At 36.8% G+C, this 12,206-nt stretch overlaps 1 protein-coding gene across 11 annotated transcripts in view; it reads right to left on the reverse strand.

Annotated features, from left to right (window-relative positions):
* Rok (Rho kinase) overlaps nt 1-12,206 on the reverse strand; it is a 90,938-nt gene that overhangs the window by 40,125 nt on the left and 38,607 nt on the right. For all 11 annotated transcript variants that reach the window (XM_067783937.1, XM_067783936.1, XM_067783929.1 and 8 more), the window contains exon 3: nt 273-418. In XM_067783937.1, coding sequence (XP_067640038.1) covers nt 273-418 — 146 coding nt within the window. The remainder of the gene's footprint in view (nt 1-272; nt 419-12,206) is intronic.

The raw sequence follows: 12,206 nt of genomic DNA on the forward strand, positions 1-12,206 counted from the left end.
CGTTTTCGAAAAATTCGAAAAGTTTTTGAGAAGCTACGTGAAAATTTCGAATCTTTATTAAAAATTTTTGATAACGATAGTAAAAAAATTATCGTTTTCGAATATCCGAATTTTTTTCGAAAACGTTATAATTTCAATACAACTCTTTTAAGTTTTTTTAAACTAAGAAAAATAAATAAAAGCAAAAAATAATTAATAAAATTTGTTAATAAAGGCTGCTATTTTGGTGCTCACACATGTATTTATGTATTGGTGCGTATATATCAACTTACATTTGGTGGCATATTGTTCGATATTCTTTAGACGTTTCAATGATTCATGATCACAATCGTTCACCAATGCTGTAACGGTATCTAAGAGGCAATCTATATTGCAAATACTGTACGGATCACGCATCTCACGCTCCAATATTTGGGCGCTGTAAAAAAAAGAAAAAATATATACTTATAAAAGAAGTGTAGATTAATCAAAGTAGAATATTTGTTGTAAAATTGTGTTCAAACTCAAGAGATCAAGTTGTAAGGAATGAAAGTAAAATTCCGACTAAGTAAAGTATCGAAACACAGAATTCCGAAATACATATTTCGGACATGGCCGAGTCCCGCCCTTTCATAATCAGGACACAACCGTTCATAATCCAGGCACGACAAAATCTCGACGGTACATACTTAATTCTAACAACACATAATCCAGACACAAATTCCGAACTTTTTCTTTAAACAAAATTTTCTCAGAGAGAAGGCGGGAGCAGCGTAGAGAAATGTTCTGCCCAAAGTTTGTGAGAAGCTTCTCGAGAGCCAAGTAGCTTTGAAGATCTTCTTATAATAGAACCTGGTACTACAGATTACCATGTTTTGAGCTGCAGCGAAATCAATCAACATCCCCCTTCCCTCTTAAGGTAAGCTCGGCTAGCTGTGCTAACCGCAGCCCAGTTGAGGAACAGCTCACTTGCGGCATTCACTTTAATGATCCATTGTGTTTCCACATTACCTTACGGTATTACTAGCTAGTAATTATCGAATATATCCCGACCCAGATATGTATGCTCCGTCATTGCAAAAGCTGGACAGCTGAGCACAAAGCGTTTGGATGATTCCACCTCGTCACACAAAATTCCAATGTCTTTGTGACAGCGACGTTCAGTTTGCCAGTGTTCGCTAGGGCCCAGAGATCAGCGTAATAGTTGTACACAGATACCTCCGAAGAAAAAGTAGTTCGTAGTTGAAAGCCGTCAACCTCACTGTGGCAGGCTAAGCGCTTCGATAACCACTCGACTAGCCGAGAAAGTATTACATTGGAAGATAGCACTCTATTCCCCCAATCCTTAATAGCGGTGACAGATGCTGCAGTGGTCGGACAGCGTAAACTTCAGACTGACGACGAGATGGAAGAGGTAGACCTCAACTTAATTTGGAGGCACAATCGGAGTGAGACTTGATCGCACTTAATGCTCCCGATATGCCAAACAGGGTGACTTATTACGAAACGACCAAAATCGTCTAGGAGGTTAAAGGCAAATCATAGATGACATAGATGATGATGATAAGATTATATGAGTGATAAATCTAACTACAGGAGTGATGGAGTTTCAGTGTCGTCGAACGCGTTTTTAAATGTTACTGAGATAAGACGTTCTTCCACTTATTTATGGGGAGTTTTTCGAAATAATTATAAACAAGTAAGAAAATCGAAGTTCGGGTGAAACCGAACATTACATACCCAGCTGTGCACTTGAACGCTGTTGTCGTTTGTTTTGTGTGCTTAATAGTGTTACAAGGCTGCGCAATAATACATCTATGGTTCTAGCCTGAACTCATTTTCGTTCAAAAGAAGCAAAAAGGATATAGAGGCTACCACTAATGAACTTGAGCGGGTAAAAATACAGTTTAAGAGTTAAAGCTATGAAAAAAAAATGTATATTGTTCGACTTATGGCATGAAAAATATTTTGGAAAGAGTAACAAAATAAAAATAAAATAAAAAAGTTTTATGCACTTCCTTTATATAAATGGACAAAAATCAGCGAAAACTGTCTCCTTATATAAAGACATATTCTTGCTAAACTTTGATTTTTAAAATTTGACATAGAAATTGCAAAAATATTTATGAGAAGTAAAAATATAAAAGTGGGCGCATATTACTTGGATTGGTAAGTTGGTAGGAAAGGAGATATAAATTAGTCAATCAATTGCGCTCCACCTTCATACTTTTACTTCTCATAAATATTTTTGCAATTTCTATGTCATAATTTAAAAATCAAAGTTTAGCAAGAATATGTCTTTATATAAGAAGACATTTTTCGCTGACTTTTGTCCATTTATATAAAGGAAGTGCTTAAAACTTTTTTATTTTATTTTCTCCTTTTCTTACATTTTCTCGGTGTCTTAACCTATCTGTTAAGTTTTACGCTTGTAGCTCAATTAGAACTTACATAAAAATCAATCCCAAAATTTCCTCGGTTCCGTTAGATTTTTCTAAATATCTCAGTCCGTGCGCCCCCTAGCGACACTTTTTGTATTGTGTCATCGGCTGTCATCGACCTCTCAATTAAGCTCTAAATTTTTAGCCTCTAGCTCATTGAGAAGTTACTTAAAACCCGGTTTCAAATTTCCAAATTATTATCTAATTTTTTCGATCCGTGCGCCACCTAACCGAATTTTTTTCTCCTTTTGTTCCTTTGTCACGGTGTCTTAAACTGTCTCTGAGGTTTAATTTTTTTAGCTCAATGAGAAGTTACTATTAAATCGATCTCAAAACACCAAATTTCCAAATTATTATCTAAATATTTCGATCCGTGCGTCACCTAACGGAAATTTTTTCTCCTTTTCTTAAATTTTCTCCGCGTCTTATCCTATCTGTGAAGTTTTACAGTTGTAGCTCAATGAGAACTTACATTAAAATCAATCCCAAAATTCCCTCCGTTTCGTACGATTTTTCTAAATATCTCATCCCGTGCGCCCCCTATCGAATCTTTTTGTATCGTGTCATCGGCTGTCTTCGACCTCTGAATTAAGTTTGAAATTTCAAGTCTCTAGCTCATCGAGAAGTTACTTAAAAGCTGGTTTGAAAATTTTCAAATTCTTATCTAATTATTTCGATCCGTGCGCCACCTAACGGATTTTGTTTTTCCTCTTGTTTCACTGTCACGGTGTTCTAACCTATGTGCAAAGTTTCACGTTTGTAGCTCAATCAGAAGTTACTTAAAAATCTATTGCAAGATTTGTATGAAAAGCGGACAAACATTCAACCGACCTAATATAAAGGAAGTAAAAAAGGGGCGGATCACGCCCATTTACAAAATTTGTTTAAGTTTTGTTCTTAACTCAACCATGCCACTACTGGAGATAGAATATTAGCCAAATGTAATTAAATACCATAGTTATTGCAAACTTTGTTAAGGTTAGACCTTTAGAAAAAGTGGGCGAGGTGTTTAACCGATTTTGATTATCTTCACTCGGTCTATATAATTTGGCCAGGATAGTGTCTCCGCCAAATTTCAATGTAATATCTTTAACGGCTTTTGATTTACGGTTTGTTAAACTTTCTTCTTCTAAATGTGGCTGGTGCCACGCCCATTTTCAAAAATTATTTGGAATTTATGTTTTGCGTCGTAAAACTAATCCACCTACCAAATTTCATCAGCTCAGCGGGATTCGTTTATGAATTATCTTTTTTCCATTTTTCTAAATTTTCGATATCGCTCATTTTCACTACCAAAAGTTTTTTTGTTCAGTATTTTTTACGAAATTATGAGTTTTGTAATGTGTATTATTTTTGTGCTGAAAATATATAAAACAGTGAAAAGAAAAGCCTGCCAAAAGTTTGAACCATGCTGTACCACAATAAATTTAAAAAATTTAATATCTTTACTGTATATAAGTAAATTAAGTCAAAATTCAACTCCAGTAATTATATGATGCAACAAAATACAAAAATAAAAGAAAATTTCAAAATGGGCGTGGCTCCGCCCATTTTCATTTAGTTTGTCTAGAATACTTTTAATGCCATAAGTCGAACAAAAATTTACCAATCCTTCTCAAATTTGGTAGGGGCATAGATTCTATGACGGTAACTGTTCTCTGTGAAAATGGGCGAAATCGGTGGAAGCCACGCCTAGTTTTTATACACAGTCCACCGTCTGTCCTTCCGCTCGGCCGTTAACACAATAACTTGAGCAAAAACCGATATATCTTTACTAAACTTAGCTCACGTACTTATCTGAACTCACTTTATCTTGGTATAAAAAATGGCCGAAATCCGACCATAACCACGCCCACTTTATCGATATCGAAAATTACGAAAAATGAAAAAAATGCCATAATTCTATACCAAATACGAAAAAAGGGATGAAACATGGTAACTGGATTGGTTTATTGACGCAAAATATAACTTTGGAAAAAACTTTGTAAAATGGGTGTGACACCTACCATATTAAGTAGAAGAAAATGAAAAAGTTCTACAAGCCGAAATCAACAGCCCTTGGAATCTTGGCAGGAATACTGTTAGTGGTATTGCATATATAAATAAATTAGCAGTACCCGACAGATGATTTTCTGGATCACCTGGTCCACATTTTGGTCGATATCGCGAGAACGCCTTCACATATACACACCTGCTCAAAATAATAGTTACACAGCAGTCCTTCAATTTCAAGACAAGATAAATCCATTTTATTAAATCAATATTATGAAAATAAAACACAATTTTATCCTCGTTGAGGACCATGATATTAATGTTTTGAAGTTTCCTAGTCAATCCGCGGACTTAAATCCGATTGAAAACCTGTGGGGAGATTTAAGAAAGAAATTGGCAGGTCAAACTTTCTCCAACAAAAACCAGTTATGGCAATGTGTTCAAAAAACTTGGTTTGATATACCCGTAGAAACCTGAGACACTTTAAACAATAATATGGTCAAAAGAATGGGTAAAGTAGTTCAGAATGAAGGTGGATATACTGGTTATTAACTAAGCAATGTTAAATGTTTAAAAGAAAAGTTTTGTTTCATATATTTTTTTTTATACTTACTATCTCATCAAAATTGTACCTATTTTTATGAGCAGGTTAATTTCGGCCAAATAATGTTTTTAAATAATAACTAATATGTGTTTCGTTACTTTAATGTGAAGTTTGCTTATTTTCATTGATAAATAGGACAAGGATAAAATTGTGTTTTATTTTCATAATATTGATTTAATAAAATGGATTTTTCCTGTTTTGAAATTGAAGGAATGATGTGTACTTTGAGCAGGTGTGTATTTTGAGCAGGTGTGTACATCTAAGGGCCACTCGCTTTTAAAACCCTCATTAATACCTTTAATTTGATATCCATATCGTACAAACACATTCTAGAGTCACCCCTGGCCCACCCTAATGGCGATATCTCGAAAATGCGTCCACCTATAGACCTAATGCCCACTCCCTCTTAAAATGCTCAGTAACACCTTTCGTTTGATACCCATATCGTACAAACACATTCTAGAGTCACCCCTGGCCCACCCTAATGACGATATCTCGAAAAGGCGTCCACCTATAGACCTCATACCCACTCCCTCTTAAAATGATCAGTAACACCTTTCGTTTAATACCCATATCGTACAAACATTCTAGAGTCACCCTTGGTCCACCTTTATGGCGATATCTCGAAAAGGCGTCCACCTATAGAACTAAGGATTACTCCCTTTTAAAATACTCATTACCATCTTTCATTTGATACCCATATCATACAAACACATTCTAGAGTCACCCCTGGCCCACCCTAATGGCGACATTTCGAAAAGGCGTCCACCTATATACCTAATGCCCACTCCCTCTTAAAATGCTCAGTAACACCTTTCCTTTGATTGCAATATCGTACAAACACATTCTAGAGACATCCCTGGTCCACCTTTATGGCGATATCTAGAAACGGCGTCCACCTATGGAACTAAGGATCACTCCTTTTCAAAATACTCATTAACAGCTTTCATTTGATACCCATATCGTACAAACATATTCTAGAGTCACCCCTGGTCCACCTTTATGGCGATTTCTCGAAAAGGCGTTCACATATAGAACTAAAGCCCATTCCGTTTTAAAATACTCATTACCACCTTTCATTTGATACACATATCGTACAAACACATTCTAGAGTCACCCCTGGTCCACCTTAATGGCGATATCTCGAAAAGGCGTCCACCGATAGACCTAAGGCCCACTCCTCTTAAAATGCTCAGTAACACCTTTCATTTGATACCCATATCGTACAAACAAATTCTAGAGTCAGCCCTGGTCCACCTTTATGGCGATATCCCTAAATGGCGTCCATCCATAGAACTATGGCCTACTCTCTCTTAAAATACTCTTTAATACCTTCCATTTGATACACATGTCATACAACCACATTCCAGGGTTACCCTAGGTTCATTTTCCTATATGGTGATTTTCCTTATTTTGTCTCCATAGCTCTCAACTGAGTATGTAATGTTCGGTTACACCCGAACTTAGCCTTCCTTACTTGTTGTATGTGAATTAAACCAAAGTTAATTTTCTTGGAAAGTTTGCTTCATGGTTTGAAGAAGATAAGAAATTTAAATATAGGTATGTTCAATTCTGAACAAAAGAACAAGATAAGGATATAAGAAAGTTTTTGTTTGGGGTAAATTCAAAAATTTTGGAGGGAGCTCCAACCCTCCCAACTCCACACCCCCCTTCGCCTATACTTACTGAAGGGGGCTAAACTTGGTTTGAATGAAATATATTCATTTTTCAGTGAGTTATTAATTTTCCGCATCTAAATCATGCAAAAATACCACTGTGCGCCGCTAAGCCCAGCATTTTCCAAAAAAAAACCTAAATTCAAGGAACCCCTGGATTCATCACTATGACCGGACATGATATTTCGAATTTTGACAATTATATTCCACAATTGAGTTTTGAGAACAGTTTACGAATATTTCGAAGTTTTGTTTGAAGTTTTTTACGTATGCAGTTTTGTATCTGAAAATTCACATTGATCAGGTTGTGTTCCATATAAAAAAAAATTTCTCACACGTTGTATGGAAAAAACCTAAAACATCCTTCGGAATAAAAATTGTCGAATATCAATGTTAATTTTGAGAGCCGTATAACTTGTACTTTGTCAAAATAAAATTGATTGCGCTAGAAAACTGTATGCTCGAAAAAATGCTTAGTATACCAAATAAAAAGTTAGAAATTTTCGAAAATTTAACCGAAATTGCGTTTTTTTTAGAAAACGTTTTAGAGATTGGTTTGCCTAGTTTCAATTACAAAATTTATAGAATTTTTCTCCGAAAATGCCGAAAATAAAAAAAGACTGAAATTGCTGTTTGATACAAATTGCCCATGCTATTTCTCTGTTCGCTGCTGTAGGTAGTATGTACCTTCACTTACAGCATACTGTTTAAGAACTGATTAAACTACTTCAAAATAAAAATGAGTAATCCTTTCTAAATTTAAAAGTACAAAATCTAAGTGCATACGCGTCAATTTGTTAATCAAATAAATTAAAGACTTGGACTTTACCTTTGAATATCACTTCCGTTAGCGTCAAGAGTTTTCGTAATCACCGATGAATTGCAAACAAAAGCCAATACTTGTTCTGAATATGTATATATTTTTCTTCGCCAAATATTAATAATAATAATAAACTGTTGCATCCCATTATTTTTAAATATTTACGTATAAGAACATATGCAAGTACATATGTACTTATATTCTTTAGGGGGTTTCACTAAGCCTTGTAAACGATGCGCGATTTGCTCGGCTTGTAATGTCACAAGCAGCCAAATAAACGAACGCAATGAGGAAATGTTTCTCATAAATTTTCGTAATACATACATATGTTTTGAATGGCTATGAAAAATTTTAAAGCTTCGCTGCAAAAAACGGCGATATATCCCTAAAGATAGCGGTCTGCGATTGATCTCTTTTATACACATTGGGGTATAATTGATCCCCTATAGTCACTTTTGGGTTTATTTGTCATTAGACAGTTTGAAATTTATGTAGCCAATTCAAAAAAACAAAACAATAAAAAAACAGCAAAGAAATGAATAAAATAAAAATATTAAATGTGTTTGAATAGCATTATTTAAGAAAAATACGGAGCTCTATTCCGAACCTAAAATACTAGGACCATATGTCCCATTATCTTAATATTTGTTTTGTTTTTATTATTCTACAACACCAATACGAAAAAGAATTAAGAATATTGTACTAGAGAATATTGTACTAGAGTTGAAAAAATTATAAAATCCGTAAGAAATATCGTATTAGGCGAACAAAAGAGACTTGTGTGACTCTGGCTGTAGAGGCACGAAGAGAATATGTAGGACATTACGCGTATGAATACAAAAAGGAGCTGTCGGACACTTCCCATAGGGGTACAAAGTCCTCTTTGTCGAACAGTACAGAAAAGATCTGTCCGAAAGTACCCGTAGGGGTAAAAAAAGCGCGTGTCGAACAGTACCCAAAGGGATACAAAGAGGAAGTGTCGAACATTACAAAAAGGATCTGTCCGACAGTACCCGTAGGGGTAACAAGAGGACCCGTCGGACGCTACCCGTACAAAGAGGAAGTGTCAAACATTACAAAAAGGATCTGTCCGACAGTACCCGTAGGGGTAACAAGATAAGCAGTCCGACACTACCAGTTCAGGCTCCCCCTGTGGGTTAGGGGCCAAGAATATGCCCACGGTAGGTATACCGGTCGTAAAAGGCGACCATAATACAATGGCTAACCAATCCATGAGTAAGGTGATTTTACTCGAAAGGGAGCAGGGTGGACGCTGCGTATCACCCTGTGGAAGCCTAAGCATGGTCCTTATAAAAACTGCCGCCGACCACGGGAGCAGGAAAAGCCAGTTGTGACCTTATGCACTGCATCATATGATGCTTGTATTCAGGTCTCATCTCCTGTCTTGGGTCGGCCCCCTTGTGGGAGCATCGCGGTGGCTGTGGTTTCAAATAAAGAGTTCACTTTATGACACGCTCTGAGTAAACTTGTTTTCCCTTGGGAAGTGCAAACCCAAGGGAATTCCGTCTCTTGCTTGTCACAGTATACCCACCAAATTTCATTGAAAAACTGACCCTGAGGGGCAGACGAAAGAGTTGGTCACATCCCATAATTGTGGCAACCGGAGTATAAAACGTAGAGAGATGGTGAAACGTATGTCTATCGTCAGCCGAAAACAATCGACAATTGTACGAGTGGGCCGGTGCTCATCTTGTCTTTTGAGACGTTTGAAGCTGCTTTAGACTGCGTTGCGAATATGAGGCGTTAGCAGAATGGATGGCCACATCCAAAAAATGTAGGCGGACTGCTTTTGCAAAGATATTGCTGAGGCGGGAAAGCCCCCCAACACAGGTGTATGGTTGGATAGGTTGTCAACAGCCCTAAATTGTGGATAAACTGAGCGTAATTCGAGTGAAATAAAGAGTTTATACAACGGCGAGTTTATTGGAGTTGTATACCACAGTAGCAAATAATGATGAATATGTGGGCACATATAAGTAGCAAATAGTGCAGATCTAAGTTGCAAACAAAACTGAATGGAACGTTTGGCTGGGTTCAGTTGCAACATGATCTTAAACGCACAAGTACCTGTGACTAACGAGATGTATCTTGATGCGCAAGTGGTTTAGTACCATGAAGATGTATCTTGCGAGTGTTGTGTCGTAAGTACTTGTGAGTATCACTGTCTGTACAATATGACATCAGATAGTTTTATTCACAAGGAATTATATGACATTATGGAACATTTAAGTAGTTATTCATGCTGGAAAGACACTTGCACTGATAAATTACATCGGTAGTTGGTTCACAGCGAACGGACGTTTTTGATCATAACAAGATGGTGCATAGCGTTGGAGAGAGGTGCCGCCTTTAAACAATGTCTAAGCAAAACCAGCTCCGTCGGCAACAATGTATTGTTGGTCACATTCCAAAATTGCGACAAAACACAAATCCCAATCTGATTAACTTGTTAATCAGATGTTTGAGATTACAAAATAAATGGAAGAGGGACACTGAGGAAAGCACGGAACTCGCGGTGGAGTTGCCGTGCTACCTGGTGCCATTAACCCGAAATGTAAGGGGAGGGTGGATAGTCCTCCCCGGCCAAACCAAGGCTGGTCGACTTGAACATCCAGCTCACCGATTGGTACCAACTTGTTGGGCCGAAGTTCAACGGACATTGATCTGTGTTTAGTTACACTGTGGGGTAGGTCTTCTTAGACAGGTACCCATGTAACCTACGCACTGAGTACCCGTTCAGGCATAAACAGGTGAATTGGTCTCTCCATAGGACATGCTCACACAAAAGGGACCACTCCAACCCATATAAAGAGATCAAAACTGGATATAGTCGCATACTCCTTTGCGACTCTTTCAGGATTCATCCTAGACTAGTTGGATTTTTGCAGAGTTGTTACCAATGCATGCTCTAACTCTGCAATGAAGTGCTTTTGTAGCCTTGTATATCTTGAATACCAATACAATCCAAAAGTGCAAAACGTAGTGAAACCCCCTTATGTGTATGTTTGATTTCAGTTTTGGCATCGACATCAGAGTATGTACTAGTCATCAGAAATTTACCACTGATAGCGATGATGAGCAATTTTACACATTAGTTATGTGGCAATTTCATAACAGACGCTTCAGGCACAAATGCAGCTGTCACTTCAGCGGTTAGCAGTGCTAAGCACACACATACACTCATGATCAAAATAATAGGTTCATTAGGCATTTGCCCCTTGTCCTTATTCGCGACAAGCGACAGCTTTTTATGGAGCATACACAGGTATGGTCAAAATTTTAATACGTACATTTTTCCACAGTAAAAAAGAATGCTGAGCAATATGTGTTTAAAGGAATTTAGATAAGTATGTTTGCTGTTGCAATCGATTTTAGAGTAATTTCCCGTGGACTCAGATTCTTGAAACTTGGAGGCGTAGCATAACCTTATTAAGGTTCAATAGAAACTTTACGCGTCTAACACTTTTATTTAATTGTCTGATCAACGCCCTAGATTGATGAGGAGTGTGATGACTAGTACCTAGGACCTACCTAATTATTTTCTAGCTTTTAGTATTATTATTACTTAATGTAAGTATTGTTTTCAATAAAACCGTTCAACTTAAAAATTTTTTTTAATTATTTTATTTTCAAGTTTTTAGTCTTTATTTAGTTCATTTAGTAACTCATTATTACAAGGACTCTTTCCTGACAATTTGTTACAATCTAAGTCCTCAATACACAATCCTTCCAAAGAATTTACTCGACTCTGCGCCACGTATACTTGTCCCTCTCTCGATGACAATTCTACCGGACTGTATGTAATACTTGTTCCAAACATGAGCCAAATCGGACCACAAATACGATTTTTTTAATATCTCGATCGTTGCGCCACCTAGCGACGATTTTTCTACATAGGCCTCGTTCTATTCTTGCATATATTATGTCTTCCAAATATGAGCCAAATCGGACCACAAATACGATTTTTTGAAATATTTCGATCCATGCGCCACCTATCGGAGTTTTTTCTTATTATTGCATTGTCATCGGGTTCTGAAGAATATTCCAGGGATGCACCTTAACGTTAAGCTAATCGTTTATCAAAAAATTTCCACCGTTTCCGTTGAAACACTTCGAAATATTATCGATAAAGAAATTATCAAGATAAATTGTATCTCGTTTTTAACCGAAACGAAAATCTTTCGTTAACGTTAAAAACGTTAACAAAAACGTGATATTTTATGTTTGAATTGTGCTGGCAATGCTATAGCCATGGTGAAGCCGTAAGGTGGCAACAACGAGCGCACATACACACACAAACTCCATGTAATTTGTTTGTGTAATTCGTTGGTGGTAATGTCAAAAATACTCTGAGAAATGTTCGTACTGTCAAAATTCATGAGAAAAGTTGCAATCAGCCTGGCTAATGCTTTCACCTTTAATGACTCCGCCATCAATCAGCTTTGCCAGCATAGTTTGAAATTAATAATCAACATAAACGATTTGATTTCGTTTTGAAATGGCAGAAAACGAAACGAAATCACTTCGTTAATTTGACGATCTTAACGTTAATAAACGAAACGAAATGACTTCGTTTCGTTTATTAACGTTGATTATCGTAACGAAATGATATCGTTTCGTTGGTTAAGCATGCCTGGAATATTCCAAGTTTCAAGCTTGTAGCTTATCGGGAA

The sequence above is a fragment of the Eurosta solidaginis genome, chromosome 4 (genome assembly GCF_040869045.1).
Source record: "Eurosta solidaginis isolate ZX-2024a chromosome 4, ASM4086904v1, whole genome shotgun sequence".
NCBI lineage: Eukaryota > Metazoa > Arthropoda > Insecta > Diptera > Tephritidae > Eurosta > Eurosta solidaginis.